This window comes from Cervus canadensis, chromosome 18 (genome assembly GCF_019320065.1).
Source record: "Cervus canadensis isolate Bull #8, Minnesota chromosome 18, ASM1932006v1, whole genome shotgun sequence".
Taxonomy (NCBI): domain Eukaryota; kingdom Metazoa; phylum Chordata; class Mammalia; order Artiodactyla; family Cervidae; genus Cervus; species Cervus canadensis.
In genome coordinates this window covers 37207178-37228368 of record NC_057403.1, presented here as the reverse complement: position 1 = coordinate 37228368, position 21191 = coordinate 37207178, and the positions used below count along the sequence as shown (strand labels likewise).

The 21191-nt window shown below is 43.1% G+C and overlaps 2 protein-coding genes across 5 annotated transcripts in view; one reads left to right on the top strand and one right to left on the bottom strand.

Moving 5' to 3' along the window:
* The window catches only part of GFOD2 (glucose-fructose oxidoreductase domain containing 2), a 40892-nt gene that overhangs the window by 7422 nt on the left and 12279 nt on the right, over positions 1 to 21191 (bottom strand). For 2 of the 4 annotated variants that reach the window (XM_043436626.1, XM_043436629.1), the window contains exon 2: positions 5127 to 5472. In XM_043436626.1, the coding sequence (XP_043292561.1) occupies positions 5127 to 5385 (259 nt within the window). In that variant the 5' untranslated portion in view covers positions 5386 to 5472. Of the gene's footprint in view, positions 1 to 5126; positions 5473 to 11319; positions 11408 to 20306; positions 20380 to 21191 lie in introns of all 4 variants that reach the window. The other 2 variants (XM_043436628.1, XM_043436627.1) reach the window with 2 other exon arrangements.
* LOC122420975 (small ubiquitin-related modifier 3-like) lies at positions 1040 to 2661 on the top strand. Its single transcript, XM_043436630.1, has one exon. It carries the CDS (start codon positions 1132 to 1134, stop codon positions 1444 to 1446), a length of 315 nt encoding a protein of 104 aa, XP_043292565.1. The 5' UTR covers positions 1040 to 1131; the 3' UTR covers positions 1447 to 2661.

The following is a 21191-nucleotide window of genomic DNA, read 5'->3' as shown; positions in this document are numbered from 1 at the left end:
GACCTTAAACGTTTCTGGGCCTGGGTTTCTGTAACTGGAAATGAAGATGTTGGATGAGACCAGTGGTTCTCAATCCTTAGTGTGGATCAGAATCACCCAGAATGCTTGTTCCAAAATTGGTAGGCCTCACCCACTGAGATTCAGAAGATCTGGGAAGGGGCCCAGAATTGGGATTTATAACAATTTCCCAGGTGATGCTGCTGCTGCTGGCCCAGCATCTCTGAGAAAGGCTGGACTAGATACTCTCTTTATTGTTACTGCAGGTCCAACACTTCTGACTTTATGTCTGTGAATTTCAAAAGAAGAAAATACAGTACTCTGACTGGCATCAAAAGTTTTAGAAGAAGAAGAGTCTAAGTCATAGATTTGCTTTATAGCTGCAAATGTGGATAGGTGCTGCATGCCTCACTTAACTGCTTCTCGTCTCTCTGACTTAACCTTTTACAATGCTGGGCAACGCAAGAAGGATCCTTCACTCAATAGAGACTTGAGACAATTACGATTTAACTTCTCATGGGTTCAAAATCTGGAAGAGCTTATCTAAAATTAGAGTACTTCAACAACTATCCTGTTAAGTAAACATGTCTTTTTTCCCCCCTGGTTCTAAAAAGATTGAGGATCTAAAGCTTACATCCTTTAAATTAATTAATTAATTAATAGGGCATGTGGGGACCTTAGTTCCCCAGACCAGGGACCGAACTCATGCTCCCTGCAGTGGAAGCGTGGAGTCCTAACCACTGGACTGTCAGCAAAGTCCCTAAAGCTTATATCCTTAATGAAACATAAGAGACACAGCACCCATAACAGAAAGGGTAGAAAAAGAAAAAGAAGACAGAGATATGTAAGTGGGAAAAACAGAAAAATATCCTCTCATGCATATATAGAGGGACTCATACACAGGAATACACAGGTGGAACAGCAGTGGGGGTGTTCTGGAATGCTGACTCTGAGCCCTTTTAAATATACTGCATTTTTATAACTATCAATGTGTCTATTCTGTTCTTCATCTAAACAGTGTACAAGAATCAGATAGGCGGCCCCGCGAGCAGTTGCGGCGGGAGAGCGGCGGGCCGAGAGCGTGAGTTGCTCGCCCAGGGCTGCCTGCTGTCCCGCTGCCCTCCGAGCGCAGCCATGTCCGAGGAGAAACCCAAGGAGGGAGTGAAGACGGAGAACGACCACATCAACCTGAAGGTGGCCGGGCAGGACGGCTCCGTGGTCCAGTTCAAGATCAAGAGACACACGCCACTCAGCAAGCTGATGAAGGCCTACTGCGAGTGCCAGGGCTTGTCAATGAGACAGATTCGATTCAGGTTTGATGGACAACCAATTAATGAAACAGACACCCCAGCACAGCTGGAGATGGAAGACGAGGACACCATCGACGTGTTCCAGCAGCAGACAGGGGGCTCCAGGGTGGCCAGCTGCCTCTCAGGGAGTGGCCTCTAGAGCCCCCATCCCCTCGTGGCACTGTGCTGTGTTTGCTATTGAACAGTGGACGTGTGGCCAAGCCCATCAGCAGGGAGGCTTGGACACCGAGGACATTCCCCAGAAGGACTTTGCTCTGATGCACTTGAGTGCCACGGTGGTGATGGTCCCCAGCCTCCCTAGGCCCACCACCTGGTACCTGTGTTTGGGTAAAATGCGTGGTGAGGGACTTGGGCTTTGTTTTTACTTTTTTGTTTTTTCTCCCTCCTATGACATTTTCTCCAAGCTTGTGGCCTGAATGCCTGCTTTCTGTCTAGACGGGGCTCTCACTGCAGGTGTTGACCCCCCTCCTTCCAGTCATGGAAAGAACTGTCACTACTCTGGGAGTGCTTCTGTGGGACGAGTTTTGGGGTCATGGTTGGTATGGGAGATACACTTTCACTTACTGTTTCTTGCGGGCACAGGTTTTTTTAATGCTAAATATTAGAAATGTAAGCTTTGCCAGAATGTAGTAAAGTTGAAGGGAAAACACTGGAATGTTTCTTAAAAGGTAAGAAGTTCTTCAGTAACACGGCCCTGGGCGGGGTCTGGGGTCCCGGACCCATTGCCACCAACTGCCGGTGACACTGCTTGGACACAACAAAAATGGGCTTTTCCCCTTTTCTTAACAGAGAAGAAAGTAAGTCCCACACGTCTGCTGTGGTCACAGTGCCAGGGCCTCAGATTTCCTCCAGTATTTGCTTCTGATGAGTAACAATGGTCTGTATGTAAACAAGGAAGATAGAATATTGCTGATTTTGCTGTTATGTTTTTGTGTAAAAGAGCTGCTTCAAAGTGTGGCTACAAGTGAGAGATGCCTCCGGGTTCTCCCCGAGGACCGTGCTCTGCTCCCCAAGTTGGTATGGAGCTTACACGTTATGTGTGATTTCAGTTCTGTGCATTTTGGGGTCTGTTTTGGTTAACCTCCGATGGTTGTCCTGTTGCCCTTCCCTGCGGACTCACTCCTGTCTGACGGCCCCTGGCTGCCTATTCAGGTCACCTGGGCAGGACAACCACCATCATCTCCTGCTTGCCTGAGACCTTGCTGGAGAAGTCTGCACTTCTTCTGTACCTTGCTGTTTGGGCACAGGCGGGGTGTCTGCGGCTCTTTTGTGTTTATTCCCCAATTTGTACATTATTTGTTGTCCTTTACTACTGTCAACAGTAAATATAGTTTGGTAAAAAAAAAAAAAAAAAGAATCAGATACTGCCAGAGCTTTACATTACAGGAAGAAAGAATGGGTCCTGCTTTTGAGAAATTAACTTAAATAAAGTCCCCCAACCCACAGAAAAGTTTTTCACATTTGAGATGACTTAGAATGCTTAGTTTCATTTCTGAGCTACATTCAACTCAGTGAATATCTGAACATTTACCTAGTGAACATCCAGAGGAGACGCCTACTATTTATTTTTGATATGAATTTAGCTTAAACAAATCTGTTCTTCCACTTGGGACAACAGGAAAGCCAGGCTTTCCCCTGTAACGCGATGGCAGTGTCTTACTTGGTCAGTAAAGGGAGGCAGTCATATCATGCTGGAAAGACTGAATGATACCTTCATTTCACAGGGGCCTCCAGAGGTTGACAGGGACAGAAATAGGACCAGAAGTGGGGTCTGATGTCAAGGTCAGTTTGGTGCTCTGCCTACAGCAGTTTATGCACTCATATCCAGTCATTTGGGAAAACTAGAGCAGTTCTCATGGCCTCTTCCATATGAGCTAAAGCTAAGTCAGAATTCTCACAAAGAAAGAAAGCAAGCACACAGGGAGTTAACCTCATGGTTGCAATAGGCTCGGTGACTCCTTTGGGGCCTAAGTGCGCAGTGCCTCGTGGCAGATCCAGTCGACATGGCTCTCTTAGCCCAACCAACTTGGCCCTGGGATCATGTACCTGCAAGAACAGACCAAGGACCCGCATTCATACCTTCCTCCCTCCTGACAACAGAGGTGTGGAGACAGGGCTGATGGTTTCACTTCACTGAGGGCTGGGATACAAGACCCCAGAAGCTGTCCTTGTTTATATTAAATGGCCCGATTTCCTATACGAGGAAAACACCTGGGAGGCTTGTGCCCAAAGAACTCCAGGTCTCCTTTCTCCTTACACAGCTAGGAAATGGCCTCTGTGGGAACCTGAAAGTTCAAGAAGCTGGCTGAGAGCCTCTAGAACTCTGCCTCCGCACACACCCTCACCAACCTGCACTCAGGCCACAAGGAACGGTGAGAAGTCAAGAGACCATGGTAGCTTGATTCCCTTGAACCAGCCCTCTGTTAAAGTGCTGACTTTAGTCTACTTCTAAACTCAATCTGGGAGCATGATCTGCTCTAAAAATCTAGGGCCAGTGAATAGCTCCAAAGTCACAACACCCTCAGAGAGAGCCCTCTGGAAAAGACAAACCATCTATAATTTTTGGTCAAAACTTACATGCCCCAAATCAACAACCAGAGAGAGATGCTTGTTCTACTCACTTCAATGAACATTTATCCTTTACAGCCCATTGGGTTAGAGGTGACAGACACTCTCTTATCTTCAGACGACAGGAAAGACAAGCAGTCTTGGATCCTGCACCACGGTGGTGGCCAGGAGGAGTGGTGGTCAGCCTCATGACATAGCGGTTCCTGGACCCAGAGATCTCTGGGTCAGAGATGGACACCTGGCTCCTGTCCCCTTATATACAACAATTACTCTGTCAATTAATTATATGCTACCCGAATTGTTACTTAAGTCTTTTCTCATTTACCTGGCCATGTGTGTTAATTCCAGTCTCTGTGTTACTTCCAGATCGGAATGTGAAATCTGAAAGCAGAGACAGCTCTATCCCAACACTGCTCTGAATGTCAAGAATGATACCAGGCCAGTGGCTAGCACACAGATTTTTTTTTTTAAAGAATTGCTGGATGAATGTTGACTGGTTTATTTCCCTATTAAATTAGGTTCTTTTTTTTTTTTTTTTTTAATTAGGTTGTTATTCATGTAAGACAAAGGCGAATTTTTCCTACTGTCCACAGGAAAGAGCAGCCCGACAGGAATTGCAGGCGAACAGTTCACCAAACCACACCCAGCCAGGGCAGGAGATGGCCAAGCCCACTGCTTCCCGAGGGAGCAGGGATGCGAGCAGGCCAACCTGTGGGTTCCGCTGGGGAAACACAGCGCATTCGGACAGCCTTCCTGCCTCTGGCATACACAACTGCAAAGCATGACAGGAAGGGTGTGTGCTCAGTCTAGTCAAGGACTGACAAAATATGGGAAATGGCAGCCTTGATACACACCCTCTTCTTTCTGTGGTGCTGTATGCCACGGAAATGAAGTACAAATGCATTAATCACAGCCAATTCCCCCGGGCCCAGGTCTTTGGATTCTGATTTCACAGAAGCGAACTTTACAATGCCTGAATGTAATCATCTCCCGCCCCTGTGATAGGCCAGCTCTGAAGGCATCTGCTTAGTTTTTGCTTGGGGATGTACCTACGGGAGGTGGGAAAGGCTGTGTCTTTCCCAGACATTGGGGCATTTCCTCTTGCAGCTGTAAGGCCTACCAAAGTGCCCCCTCAGCATTGCTTCAGGGACGAGAGGTGTCCCAGACCCAAGCCCAAGAGGGCCTACCCAGGCCCAGAGAAGAGCAGGGATGCTCAAGGACCCCCGAGAGGGAGGCGCCATCTGCCCATACCTAGAGCCTTCACAGATATCTGCCGGGTGAGCGGAGGGGGCATGTTGATGCACACCAGATCCACGTCTTGATGCAGCAAGACGTCATCGGTCCGGCTGGTGTAGAAGGCGATGTTCATCTCCTCAGCGAGCTGCTTGGCCTCCTCCTCGGTCTTCCCCCACAGGGCCTGCACCGTGAACCCCTCTGCCCGCAGCAGTGGGACCAGAACCCGGGCGGAGCTGCCGGTCCCAAACACACCCACGCCGGGAAGCATCTTCATGCCGCCTTCTTGGTTCACCAACTCATCTCCTCACCAGAGGCTCCGGCATGAGCACCACTGTCTCGCAGTCTCGGTCATACATGGCTCCTGGAATAGCAAGCAGGACACTGGCGATTAGGGGAGGGCATGCTCAGCAGAGGCAATTTCCTGGGATGATTTGGAAGCAGCAAGTTCTCTGCCACGCAGGACAAGAGACACACTGCTCCATAGGGGAACGCTGCAGAAACTTCTCCCATGGAGACTAAGGATATTAGCAGTATCTGTCTACTAGGAGGAGGAGAGATGAAAAATAAGTACAGCTGTGTTCAAATTCCTGTCCTGCTATACTTAATTTTCTGTGTGACTCTGGTCAAACCATTTAACCTTCAGGGCCTTAACTGTACAAGTTCATGGTTCTCTAATACTATATTACAGAAAGAAAAAGGAGTGTTATTATATTACAGTTAAAAGACAAAAGAGAACTACCTAGGTGCTATGAAAGTGAAAGTGTTAGTCTCCCAGTCATGTCTGACTCTTTGCGACCCCATGTACTACAGCCTGCCAGGATCCCCTGTCCATGGAATTCTCCAGGCAAGAATACTGTAGTGGGTTGCCATGCCCTTCTCCAGGGGATCTTTCCAACCCAGGTCTCCTGCATTGCAGGCAGATTGTTTACCATTTGAGCTACCCGGGGAGCCCAGGTGCTATATACATTATAATTTTAAAGTTTATGGTAGCAAACATAGGAAAATGTTCACTAGAAACCAAAATACCAACAAGAAACTACCAAACAGGCAGCAGCAGCAGTGCTAACAACAAGGATATTTACAAGGATATTTTTATATAAAAATGTCCAGGCCAATGTTGACCATGATAGTGAAAAACTGGGAAATGAGATACATATTCAATCACAGTAGTGGGTCAGATCAACAACACTATGGAGCCACTGAAAACCACGAGTAGAAGGCCCTCAACGACCTGAAAGACATCACCATGTATTCCTTGAAAGGGGGAAAACAATACGTGAAGCACGACATCAATATCCTTTAAAATAAACCCAAAAAAGCACAAGAAAAGTAAATATGTATGAGACTATAAAGGATATCTACATCAATGACCATACTCCACAGAGAGGACGTAACTGAAGGACCTAATTTAATAATGGTTATAAATTGATAGAACTGTGAATGATTTTTGTTTTATGAACTTTGCCATATTTTCAACAATGAATGTGTCTTACTTTTTGTAGCATTTTCCCTTCTGATTACAAGGATTATAAAATGAAAAAATGAAGTACTGCATTATGTGGACACAATGCAGTACTTGGGTACAATCTCAAAAATGACAGAATGATCTCTGTTTCCAAGGCAAATCATTCAATATCACAGTAATCCAATTAATCATGAGTAGAAGGCCATGGACATCACCACATAGTCAATACCAAAATCAGACTGATGATATTCTTTGCAGCAGAAGATGGAGAAGCTCTATACAGTCGGCAAAAACAAGACTGGGAGCTGACTGTGGCTCAGATCATGAACTCCTTATTGCCAAATTCAGATTTAAATTGAAGAAAGTAGGGAAACCCACTAGATCATTTGGGTATGACGTAAATCAAAACCCTTATGATTATACAGTGGAAGTGGCAAATAGATTCAAGGGATTAGACCTGATAGACAGAGTGCCTGAAGAACTACAGACGGAGGTTCGTGACACTGTACAGGAGGCAGTGGTCAAGATCATCCCCAAGAAAAAGAAATACAAAAAGGCAAAACGGTTGTCTGAGGAAGCCTTACAAATAGCTGAGAAAACAAGAGAAGCGAAAGGCAAAGGAGAAAAGGAAAGATATATCCATCTGAATGCAGAGTTCCAAAGAATAGCAAGGAGAGATAAGAAAGTCTTCCTCAGTGATCAATGTAAAGAAATAGAGGAAAATAATAGAATGGGAAAGACTAGAGAGCTCTTCAAGAAAATTAGAGATACCAAGGGAACATTTCATGCAAAGACGGGTACAATAAAGGACAAAAACGGTATGGACCTAACAGAAGCAGAAGATATTAAGAAGAGGTGGCAAGAATACACAGAAGAACTATACAAAAGAGATCTTAATGATCCAGATAACTACCTACGATGGTGTGATCACTCACCTAGAGCCAGACATCCAGGAATGAAAAGTCAAGTGGGCCTTAGGAAGCATCACTACAAACAAAGTGGAGGTGATGGAATTCTAGTTGAGCTATTTCAAATCTTAAAAGATGATGCTGCTAAAGTGCTGCATTCAATATGCCAGCAAATTTGGACAACTTGGCAGTGGCCACAGGACTGGAAAAGGTCAGTTTTCATTCCAATCCCAAAGAAAGGCAATGCCAAAGAATGTTCAAATTACCACACAGTTCCACTCATCTCACACACTAGCAAAGTAATGCTCAAAATTCTCCAAGCCAGGCTCAGCAATACGTGAACTATGAACTTCCAGATGTTCAAGCTAGATTTAGAAAAGGCAGAGGAACCAGAGATCAAATTGACAACATCCGTTGGATCATCGAAAAAGCAAAAGAGTTCCAGAAAAACATCTACCTCTGCTTTGACTACACCAAAGCCTTTGACTGTGTGGATCACAACAAACTGTGGAACATTCTTCAAGAGATGGGAGAGAACACCAGACCACCCTACCTGCCTCCTAAGAAATCTGTATGCAGGTCAAGAAGCAACAGTTACAACTGGAGATGGAACATTGGACTGGTTCCAGATTGGGAAAGGAGTATGTCAAGGCTGTGTGTTGTAACCTTGCTTATTTAACTTATATGCAGAGTACATCTTGCAAAATGCCAGGCTGGATGAAGCACAAGCTGGAATCAAGACTGCCGGGAGAAATATCAATAACCTCAGATACACAGATGATACCACCCTTATGGCAGAAACCAAAGAAGAACTAAAGAGCCTCTTGATAAAAGTGAAAGGGAGTTGAAAAAGCTGGCTTAAAACTCAACATTCAAAAAACTAAGATCACAGCATCTGGTCCCATCACTTCATGGCAAATAGATGGGAAACAATGGAAACAGTGACATAGTTTCTTTTCTTGGGCTCCAAAATCACTGCAGATGGTGACTGCAGCCATGAAATTAAAAGACTCTTGCTCCTTGGAAGAAAAGCTATGACCAACCTAGACAGCACATTAAAAAGCAGAGACATTATTACTTTGCCAACAAAGGTCCGTCTAGTCAAAGCTATGGTTTTTCCAGTATGTATGGATGTGAAAGTTGGAATACAAAGAAAGCTGAGTGTCGAAGAATTGATGTTTTTGAACTGTGGTGTTGGAGAAGACTCTTGAAAGTCCCCTGGACTGCCAGGAGATCAAACTAGTCAATCCTGAAGGAAATCAGTCCTGAATATACATTGGAAGGACTGATGCTGAAGCTGAAACTCCAATACTTTGGCCACTTGATACAAAGAACTGACTCATTGGAAAAGATCCTGATGCTGGGAAAAGACTGAAGGCAGGAGGAGAAGGGGACGACAGAGGATGAGATAGTTGGATGGCATCACCATCTCAATGGACATGAGTCTGAGCAAGCTCTGGGAGTTGATGATGGACAGGGAAGTCTAGCATGCTACAGTCCATGGGGTCGCAAAGAGCTGGACACAACTGAGCAACTGAACTAAAAGAATGAAACCAAACAAAAGTCTGCTTGGAAATTACAATGAGATTCTGATGTGTGTAGGGAATGGGGTTCCCTCTGAGGCAATCCCTCAGGTAAGCCAGTGGTCCCATTCTAGCTGTGTGTGGGGCCACTGGTGACCCCAGATCCACTGAATCAGACTGTGGGGATGAGGCTACGTCACATCACTTTCTTTTTTCTTTTGATTCTTATTTTACTGTGATAAAATACACATAAAATTTACTATGTTAGCCATTATTAAGTGTACAGTTTAGTGGAATTAAGTACCTTCATACAGCTGTGTAACCATCACCATCACCCACTTCCAAAACTCTTTTCACCTTGCAAAATCGAAACTCTGTCTTAACAGGGAGTGACTTCTCATTTCAACAGTGACTTCTCATTTCAACAGTTAATTAACAGTGACTTCTCATCTCAACCTTTCCCTCCAGCCCCTGGCAACCACCATGTCTCTATGAATCTGACTACTGTGCGTAGGTACCTCATAAAGTGGAATCACAAAGCATTGGTCCTTTTGTGACTGGCTTATTTCACTTAGCATGTTCTCAAGGTTCATCCATGGTATAGCTTATGTCAGAATTTCTTCCTTTTTCTGAGGTTGAAAATATTCCACTGTATGCATATATTACATTTTGCTTATCTATTCACCTGTCCATGGATACCTGGGTAGCTTCCACATATTAGCTACTGTGAATAATGCTGCTGTGAACATGGGTATACAGGTATCTCTTCCAGACTTGGCTTTCAATTCTTTTGGGTAGATACTCAGAGGTGGAATTGCTGGATCACATGGTAAGTCTGTTTTTAATTTTCCGAGGAACCGCCACACTGTTTCCCACAGATCCTGCACCATTTTATTTATTTTTTAGTATTACTTTAAAATTTTGCTTACTTATGTATTTAGGCTGTGCTGCATGGCTTGCAGGATCTTAGTTTCTCAACCAGGGATTGAATTGGGGCCTGCAGCAATACAAGCACCAAGTCCTAACCACTGGACCACCAGGGAACTCCCAAAGTCCTGTATCATTTTAAATAATAATTTTATAAACACATAATAGTCCCTTAGCCTATCTAATATCTTTAAAAAAAAAATCTGACTACTTTTTGATCTTGATGCTACAAATCACAACTTTTGAAAAGTTGTATCCAAATGCTGGCTATCCAAATGCTGTTCTACTTTTATAACATTGCTTCACTTGCTCCTCCTCACAAATCAGAGTCATGGGCGTTCCTTTTGTAAATCCATAGTAATTAACTACTTCACTCCCCAACTGTGAGCACTAGGGATACATACAGCTCTTCCTTCCCGTCCATGATGCCCTCCCACCTTCCTGGTCATTTCTGGGGGCAGCTTTCAGGCTCCCCTGCCCCTTCAATGCTAAGGTTCTTGAGATCCTGTCAGAGGCGCCCTCTTCTCTTCTTGCTCTACATGTTCTTTTACTACTCATGTCCCAGGCTTTAATTAGTATACCAATGACTTCCAAATCTGAAGCCAAGCCCAGCTTTCTTTCCAGAGCTGCACATACCCATGTATTCTATGCTCCACAAAACCCACATGACTAACCTGAACAGAAGCAGTAAAGTAAGACGGTGAGAACACAAAGTGAATACATCTACGGGTCCAAATCCTGGCTTCTCAGGAAGGGGAACACATGTAAATCCATGGCTGATTCATGTCAATGTATGGCAAAAATCACTACAATATTATAAAGTAATTAGCCTCCAACTAATAAAAATAAATGAAAACAAAACAAAACACAAACATTTGGAAACAAACAAACAAAAAAAATCCTGGCTTCACCAGTTCTGAGCTGAATGCAGTGTTTTTCATGGGAAAAGCAGGTCTAATGCTGTTTAGCTCAAGGGGTCTTTTGAAGATGAAATAAGATCTGGTTATAAGTGCCTAACAAAGTGTCTGGTGTATGAAGTGAAGTGAAGTGAAGTAGCTCAGTCGTGTCCAACTCTTTGTGACCCCATGGACTGTAACCTACCAGGCTCCTCTGTCCGTGGGATTCTCGAGGCAAGACTACTAGTCAGCATTTAATAATTATCATAAACCTTCTCTCAAACATTTTCTCCCTCTATTTTCTATTTCATGGCATGTCAGCATCACCAATTCTGTTCTTCAACCCATGTGCAACCTCTTTATTCCCTCACCTGTACAGGTAACTCATCATCAAGCCTTGATGATCCTCCCTCTTTATCATCTCTTAAATCCACCCCTTCCTGACAGCCCTTCCGCCACTGCCCTAGGCTAGTCCCCGGCGCCACTCACCTGGATGAGGCAACCACCTTCTACTTGATCTCTCCTGCTTCCATCCTTTCCTTCCTTCATCCATTCCTCATACTGCAAAGGGATTTTTCTAAAATGCAAATGGAATCACATCACTCCCTTCCTGTTTGAACACTTCAATGACTTCCCAATGGACTCAGTATGAAGTCCAGATGCTTTAGTATGACTTACAAGGGCCTGCAAGATCCAGAAATCTCAAGACAGGTCTAGTTTTGTGTAGGGTCACTTTCAAGGGTTATCTCCAAATAAGATGAATTTCAAAACACACACCTAGAAAACCTAGTAGGAAGAATGATCTGTGAAATTACTAGCTATAAACCAGGGAAAAGTTCTGGAGATAGTTACTCAAAATGAAAACAATTGCTTCAGGTTAACAGATGATGAGTGTAATTTTTCTTTCTGGGAAAATTAAACAGTGGGGAACAGTTGTTCATTGAGCCGCTTTTAGATCTTATTAACATGGTAAGTTTGTACATGAATGTTCACAGGAGAATTAAACATAACAGCCAAAAAGTAGAGACAACCCAAATGTCCATCAACTGCTGAATGGGTAAACAAAATCTGATTAAGTAGTACTATTCAGCCACAACAATTAATGAAGTATTGATGCAAGCTACAACACAGATGAACCTTGAAAACATTATGCTGAGTCAAAGAAGCTAGTCACAGAAGATCATATAATATATGACTCCACTTATATACAATGTTCAGAATCGACAAAACCATGGAGACAAAGTAAATTAGGGGATGGAGAAAGAACGGAATTGGGAGGTACAGAGGCCTAACTATTCTTTGACACGTGGTTATCTACTTGTTCCAGCCCCAATTGTTGAAGAAAGTATTTTTTTCCGCCAGAATGACCTTGGTACCTTTACTGAAAATCAGTTGATCATAAATATATGGGTTTATTTGTGGACTCTCAATTTTATTGATATGCAGATTATATCAGATATGCAGATGTCACCACCCTTATGGCAGAAAGTGAAGAACTAAAGAGCCTCTTGATGAAAGTGAAAGATGAGAGTGAAAATGTTGGCTTAAAACTCAACATTCAGAAAACTAAGATCAAGGCAACCAATCCTATCACTTCATGGCAAATAGATGGAGAAACAATGTAAACAGTGACAGACTTTGCTTTTTGGGGTTCCAAAATCACTGCAGATGGTGACTGCAGCCATGAAATCAAAAGATGTTTACTCCTTGGAAGAAAAGGTATGACCAACCTAGACAGCATATTAAAAAGCAGAGACATTACTTTACCAACAAAGGTCTGTCTAGTCAAAGCTATGGTTTTTCCAAAAGTCATGTATGGATGTGAGAGTTGGACTGTAAAGAAAGCTGAGTGCTGAAGAAGTGATGCTTTTGAACTGTGGTGTTGGAGAAGACTCTTGAGAGTCCCCTGGATTGCAAGGAGATCAAATCAATCAATCCTGAAAGAAATCAGTACTGAATATTCACTGGAAGAACTGATGTTGAAGCTAAAACTCCCAATACTTTGTCCCCCGATATAAAGAACTGACTCATTGGAAAAGACCCTGATGCTGGGAAAGATTGAAGGCAGGAGGAGAAGGGGACAACAGAGGATGAGATGGTTGGATGCTATCACCGACTCAATGGACATGAGTTTGAGCACGTTCTGGGAGTTGGTGATGGACAGGAAAGCCTGGCATACTGCAGTCCATGGGATCGCAAAGAGTCAGACATGACTGAGTGACTGAACTGAACTGAATTTTATTCCATTGATCTATAGTCTGTCCTTACCCCAGTATCACCTTGTCTTGATTACTTCAGTAAGTTCTGAAATCACTAAGTGTGAGTCTTCTGACTGTTTCTTTTGAAATATTATTTTGGCTATTCTGAAACCCTTGCACATTCCTATAAGTTTTACAACCAATTTATCAATCTGGGATTTTGAAAGAGATTGCTTTGAATCTACAGATCAATTTGGGAACTGTTTTCATCATAATAATCTTAAGATTTCTGATTCATGAACATGGGGTGTCTAATTTATTTAAATAATATTTTATAGTTTTCACGGTATAAGTTACACACTTTTTTATTAAATTTACTTCTGTTATTTTATTTGATGCTATAGTAAATGGAATTGTTTTAATTTCATTTTCAGATCCAGCTTTTCTTTTGCTTCTGCTGTAGATATAAGTGGACAGTGTGAAGTGTCTGTCTCTGTTAGGGGTTGGTTTGCTTGTAGAGCCCACAGGACAGCATCCTATACTGCTTGATCCTACCTGAAGACAACTGTGCCTTTGTGAACCACGGAAATAAGCAAGATCTGAGATGCCTGTGACCCCAAACCCCTGTCAGCTTCCTGCCTCCTCCTGTGTCTAACTTTCTGGGCTGTAGAGTTTTGTCTCGTTCCCTGAACTCTACTATTTCTACTATTATGTCCGTGGTTTCCCAGCCACCTCTGTTTCATCTTTGCTGATAATTCTCTTGCCCTTACAGGCTTCCCTTCTAGTTAGAAAACAGGTCGGTCACATACTACCTTCTACTGTTTTCAAGTCCTGAATTCCCTTTAGCTATTTTTGTCACTTTCTGTATTTACAGGTTTTTGGGGGGTTACTTACAGGTCATGGATATTCTGGGACCTTGAAAGTGTAAACTCTGTAGTGCTACATAAGTAAGATTCTGCTTAAGTTCTCTGGGTCATTCATTATTACAACAGCTCTAAGGGCCAGGGAGCGACACAAAGCCACCAAAAGCAACGATGTCCATGTCCTCTCTAAATTCACGCCCAGGGCACACTTCCTCCTCTCTCACATCTCATTTTTCATGTTCTAATTATATTTGGGTGTATATTTGCACTGGTGGCTTAAAACAACAGAATGGATTAGAAGAAATGTTAATAATCTCTGTTTTATTGACACTGAGTCAAAGGACAGCTTCACCAACACCAATAAATAGAAGGGCAAGAGCTGGCCTCTGAGGAAGCCAGATGGCATGAAGCTAGGCAGGCTTGACTAGGTGTTTTCCTGCTCCGGTAGACAGTGCTGGTTTTCCACATTTATTTCAGTGATTACCCTTTCTCACTCCTAACATGGCCTTGTTGCTTGCCCCTAACATCCTTGTACATACCTTTCATGTGCCTCCAAAGATCTCCATAAACCTAGCCCTGCCGAGCTCACATGCATTCCAGTCACCACAGCCTGGTCAGGCACGAAGCAGGGAAGGCGCCTTGACAGGACTGACCGTGCACGCTCCAATGAGGCCGCACGTTATAGGGAAGGCAGCACAGAGGTCAGAGGCGTGAATCTGCAGCTAGCCTCGCCTGGGCTCAAATCCTGGCTCCACCTCCTCCCAGCTGGGTGATGTCCGGTGAGTTTCTTAATCATTCTGTGTCTCTGTTTCCTCATCAGTAAAAGGGGGTTAATTGTATCTACCTCATAGGGGACTTAAGGATTAAATGAGTCAGTATTCACGAAGCATTTAAAATAGGGCCTAGCCATCATTAAAAACCCTACAAACAATAAATGCTGGCGAGGATGTGGAGAAAAGGAACCCTCTTGCACTGTGGGTGGAGATGTAAATTGATACAGACACTATGGAGAACAGTGTGGAGATTCTTAAAAAAAAAACAAAACTAGAAATAAAACTACCATATAATTTAGCAACTCCATTACTAGGCACATATCTTGGGAAAACCAGAATTCTAAAGACACATGGACCCTAATGTTTATTGCAGCACTATTTACAACAGCCAGGACATGGAAACAACGTAATGTCAATAGACAGGTGAATGGATAAGGAAGTTGTGGTACATATATTCAATGGAATATTGCTAAGCCATAAAAATTGCAAATTTGAGGCAGTTCTAGTCAGGTGGATGAACCTAGAGCCTGTTATACAGAGTGAAGTGAGTCAGAAAGAGAATGACAAATATCGTGTATTAACGCGCATATGTGGAATCTAGAAAAATGGTACTGATGAACCTATTCACAGGGCAGCAACAGAGACGCAGACATAGAGAACAGACCTGTGGACACAGCAGGGAGGAAGAAGAGGGCGGGATGAGATAGTAGCAGTGAAACATACACCACCACATGTAAGACAGATAGCTGGTGGGAAGGCGCTATGTAACACACGGAGCTCAACCCGACGCTCTGTGACAACCTAGAGGGTAAGATGGGGTGGGGGGTGGGAGGGATGCTCAAGAGGGAGGGGACACATGCACACCTATGGCTCATTCATGCTGCTGTACAGCGGAAACCAACACGACACTGTAAAGCAAGTATCCTCCACTAAAAATAAACAGGTAACATCTTTATGAAAATGAATAAAATAGGAGCTGGCACATCGTAAGTCACTACATGGATTTTTTGTTTGTTTGTTTATTTCTTTTTTTTGTTTTGTTTTCTTTTTTTTTGGATTTTTTTTTTTTTTAAGCTGTGTATGACTGACTTAGATATCTCCTCTTCAAAAGCATATAGGAATAGGAAGATAATATTCTAGGCTAATATGTAGTGAGTGCAATAGGCCAGGCAGTGTTTAGTGTAAAATATACAGTGTTTAGTGTAATATACAGTATTATCCCTCCGAGGCCACGCCACCCTGTCTTGCAGATGAGGAACACAGAATCTTGGAGAGGCAAGGTAACTTTTCCAGGGCTCCACAGCTGGCTTCGTGTAACAGACCTGCCACAAGCCGCTTTGAGACCTGGAGCAGGTTACCGAGCTTCTCTGAGCCTCCAGAAAAATGGAGGCTTGTGTGTGTGGAACAGCTCTTGCATCCTTAGCGACAAGTGTGAACCAGGAAAGTTCCTTCTGCTCCCTGGCTTGGCGACCGCGTGCCTCAGCTCCGTCACTCAAACCAATGCTGCTCTGTTCACACATCACACCTTTACTGAGGGCCCTAACAGGAAGGCTGTAATGAATAAAAGATGAAAAGACATAGTCTTCATTATTTCAGAAGCAACCAGTCAGAAAGGGAGCAGGAGCCAGAGCTGGCGGCGCAAGTGCTAATCCAAGGAGTCTGGAGGTTGACAGGCGGGTATGCTCGGTACCTTTGGTCTGTCCCACCTTTGCCACCTGATCCCCTCTGCTCTGCTCTGCCCCCCATGGATAAGAAGGTCGGTCTCTAAGGACTACATCACATGGGCTCCAGGCCCTCTGGCTTCCATCTGGGTTCAGCCAATCTCAGGAGATCAGAGCACAGCAGGAAGGTTACAGGACTTGCCTCTCTCCCCACCAGGACGCGGCTCTGGCAGGGGCTGAGATCCCTGACCAAGGTCAATGCCTCAGGAGGATCCCTCTTCCCACAGTCACGGACTTTTCTGGGTTCTGGTACCCCGCCCTTCCCTCACTGCACTTGAGGTGGTACCAGGACCAGCTCCCACTGGTCCCTGCCGGTCCCCCGGTGCGCCACCATCCCTCGCAGGCTTCCCTCACCACTGTCACCATTGTAAATGATCCCTCCCTTAAAGGCGTTTCAGTAACTCGCTGAATGTGCTGGCTGTTTCCTGCCTGGACCCTAACTAATAACAGTAAGCAACGGGAAACACTGAATGTTTTTTTGAGGTAAGTGGAATAGAGTTCAGGACACAGACACCGAGAACCCGTTCAGATAAAAAATAAGAGATAAGGAGGGTCTGATGGAGGGAATGAAATGGAGCAGAAAGCTATCAACAGGACTTGGGGTTATGAGGGGAGAGGAAAAAGCCAAAAACGGCATCAAATTATAGACCAACATCCTCATGAACACAGGGTCAAATCCTTAATAAGCCATTAGCATCATCAATATATGATGACCAAGAGAATGTAAGACTGGTTCAATATTCTAAAATCAATTAGTGTAAGTCAACATATCAAGCCATTAGATTAGTTATTAAACTGCATTAATTAGGAATGCAAATTAAAACATTTATCACAACTACACACCCATTGGAATGGGTGAAATTCAGAAAATATATCAAATACTGATGAGGATATAAAGTTCATGAAAATGAGAAATGGTTTCATCTCATCCATCTTCTTTCATCTCCCTCTGCTCCACAGCGCCTCAAAGTTTACTGACAGGATATGGGGCTATAGCAAAGGTAATCTGCTTGTTTTCTTCACCCCTTGGGACGTCATTCAAATGAACCAGAGGTAAAAACTCACTGAGAAAGAGGCAGTCTACCTTTCTGTGCCTGCTCCTCTAGTGAGGTCTTTGATGAGAGGAGAATTATAACAGAAGAATTGAGAAATGTTGTTTTCTCATGTTATCCTTTATTTATCATGTCATGTTATCCTTTATTTATCCAAAACAACTCAAGTATACCCTTAAGAATGCTTTTGACTGACTGAAGGTTTTTTCAAGGGTCATTACTTGTTCTGGGATTTTGTCTTCCTGATGCCATTAGAATTATCATTGAGAAGCTTACATATGGTGGAGCCTGGGTGGTTCCATCCAAGCTATATAAAAACCTATCTATTATAGTTTTCCCTGTAACTACTATTTTTTAATTACAAATTATGCTTTCTCTTTTTCAGGGTCAGGTTTCAAAAAGAGCTATTAGAGATTTCTAGACAGTTACTGCCTTGTAATAGTATACTTACCCTGCAAGCCACACAAATGCAGTCAACTGATTTTCAGCCCAAGTATTATATCAATTCAATGGGGAAAGAAAACTCTTTTTAAAAAATGGTGTAACAATTGGATATCCATATGGGCTTCCCTGGTAGCTCAGCTGGTAAAGAATCCACCTGCAATGCAGGAGACTCAGGTTTGATTCCTGGGTCAGGAAGATCCCCTGGAGAAGGGGTAGGCTACCCACTCCAGTATTCTTGAGCTTCCCTGATGGCTCAGACAGTAAAGAATCTGCCTGCAATGCAGGAGACCTGGGTTCAATCCCTGGGTTGGGAAGATCCCCTGGAGGAGAGTATGGCAACCCACTCCAGTACTCTTGCCTGGAGAAGCCCCATGGACTTGGCAGGCTACAGCCCATGGGGTCACAAAGAGTCGGACAAGACTGAGCAACTAAGCCCAGCACATGGCAAACAAAAACCCTTGACCCTTCTTGTCTCACTGTGTACACAAAAATTAATCCAAAATGAATCAAAGACCTAAACGTAAAAGCCAGAACCACAGAGTTTCTGGGGTTCTCAGGTGGTGCTAGTGGTAAAGTTGTCTCACTGTGTACACAAAAATTAATCCAAAATGAATCAAAGACCTAAACGTAAAAGCCAGAACCACAGAGTTTCTGGGGTTCTCAGGTGGTGCTAGTGGTAAAGAATCCACCTCTCAATGCAGGAGCCACCAGAGATGAGAGTTCTATCCCTGGGTCAGGAAAAACCCCTGGAGTAGGAAATGGCAACCCACTCCGGTATTCTTGCCTGGAAAATTACACGGAGAGAGGAACCTGGCGGGCTACAGTTCATGGGGTGGCAAAGAGTCAGACACGACCGAGTACGCACCCACCACACACAAAGCTTCTAGAAAAACATGTCAGAGAATATTTTCAAGATCACAGGATACGTAAAGATTTCTTAGACAGAACACACAAAGCCCTAACCCACTAATAAACTGTATTTCAAAATGTTAAAAGAATTTCTGCTCATTACAAAAACACATATATACGGAATCTAGAAAAAATGGTACTGAATAACTTATTTGCAGGGCAGTAATAGAGAAACAGACATAGAGAACAGACTTATGGACGTGGGGAGAGGGGAGGAGAGGGTGAGATGAATGGGGAGAGTAACATGGAAACTTACATTACCATACATAAAATAGATAGCCAATGGGAATTTGCTGTTATGTCTCAGGAAACTCAAACAGGGACTCTGAGTCAACCTAGAGGGGCGGGATGGGGAGGGAGATGAGAGAGAGGTTCAAAAGGGAGGGGATAAATATACACCTATGGGTGATTCATATTGAGGTTTGACAGAAAACAACAAAATTCTGCAAAGCAATTATCCTTCAATTAAAAAATAAATAAATTTAAAAACATATGTATATATATAAACCCTCTTAAAAAATAAAGTAAAAGATGTTTTCCATTGTAGGCATATATATATATATATATATATAACATTAAAATCATGAAAGTAAGAACTACAAATTTGAGCTTACTATGAAAAACTTCTAAATGATTTTCACTATCCCTTTATTTTTACTGTTGTGATCTTTTGGTAAAATATTATAAAAATATAAATTAATAAAGAGAGTACACGGTCCAGGAAAAAAAAAAAACACGGGGACTTCCCTGGTGGTCAGGTGGTGAGGATGCCATGGTTTCACTGCAGGGGGCATGGGTTTGATCCCTGGTCAGGGAATTAAGATCCCACATTCCTGTGGCAGTCACAAAAGAAAAAGAAGACACACACAAAAGAAGAACCTGATTTTCTAAAATGTCAAGAGATTAGATTGAGTCACACCAAAGATACAAAAACAGCCAATACGCATGTGAAAGGCGCTCCATATCACTAGGCATCAGGGACATGCAAACTAAAACCAAACCTTGCTAGAAGGGAAAAGGTAAAAAAAGAGAGAGGGAAGAGACTAACAATCCCAAAGTCTGGAGAGGATATGGAGTGACAGAACTCTCACACATTGTTAGTGCCACGCCAGTGTGAAATAGTACAGTCACTTTGGAAAATTGACGTTTTCTTATAAAGTTAAAGATACATCAACTCAATGACAAAACAACTCCATGTAGATACTTACCCAAGAAAATGAAAACACATGTCCACAAAAAACTTACACAAAATATTCTCAGCACCTTATTCATCTTAGCCCTAAATTGGAAATAACCCAAACGTTTAGGAATAGGAGATTAGATAAATAAATTATGGTATGGTCTCATACAATGAAATACAGAAAAAAGCAGCAAAAATTAAGGAACTACTAATGCATGCAACCACATGCATGAATCTTAAAAATATTACTTTGAGTGAAAGACGTTAGGCACACACACCAAAAAAAAACACTCCTTACTGTAGGATCTCATTTACTTGAAGTACAGGCAAACTTACTTATTAGCAACAGGATTCAAAAGTGATAGCGGGATGGTTGGTGGGTCGGGAGGTGGAGCAAGGATGTGTGGAACTGACGAGAAAAGGGCACAAGGAAACGAATGAGGATGGAAATATTCTATATCTTGCGTTGCACTGTGGTTATATTTGTCACAATTCATCACGTTGGATACTTACGATCTGTATATTTAATTGTATGTAAATTATACATCAATTTTTAATCACTGTAAGTTATGGCTGAGGATATAGAACAACCTATTTGTACCATGTGGATTTACATCTATAATCAAATTAAATGGACGTATATGAATTAAGTCTCTTTCCTTTAAACACAAAACTTGAAGCTGTTTGCACACCAGTGACTATTCACATAGCTTTACATTGTATTTACAACTATTTGCACTGTATTAGATATTGTAAGTAATTTAGGGATGACAAAGTATACAAGAGGATAAGTGTATGTCATATGCCATTTTATATGAGGGGCTTGAGCACCCGTTGAGCACTTTTTCTATGTCCTAGTGGTTCAGACAGTCAAGAAGCTGCCTACAATGCAGGAGACCCGGGTTTGATCCCTGGGTCAGGAAGATCCCCTGGAGAAGAGAATGGCAACCCTCTCCAGTATTCTGGTCTGGAGAATCCCAAGGACAGAAGAGCCCATTGGGCTACCGACCATGGGGTTGCAAAGAGTTGGACACAAAAACGACTAACACTTTGAGCATCTGTGGATTTTGGAACCCCAAGGGGTCTTGGAACCAACCCCACCCTCCCAGATACCGAGGGAGGACTGTATAAAGACAATGGCTGAAGCCAAGCAGAGGCCAATGATCTAGTAAGTGTGGGCACTTGCTGAGGATCAGAAGGTTGCCCTTTCCCACAGCCAAC

What these genes read in the sequence shown, in the direction of transcription:
- LOC122420975 (XM_043436630.1), top strand. Translation starts at nt 1,132, where the DNA reads ATGTCCGAGGAGAAACCCAAGGAGGGAGTGAAGACGGAGAACGACCAC.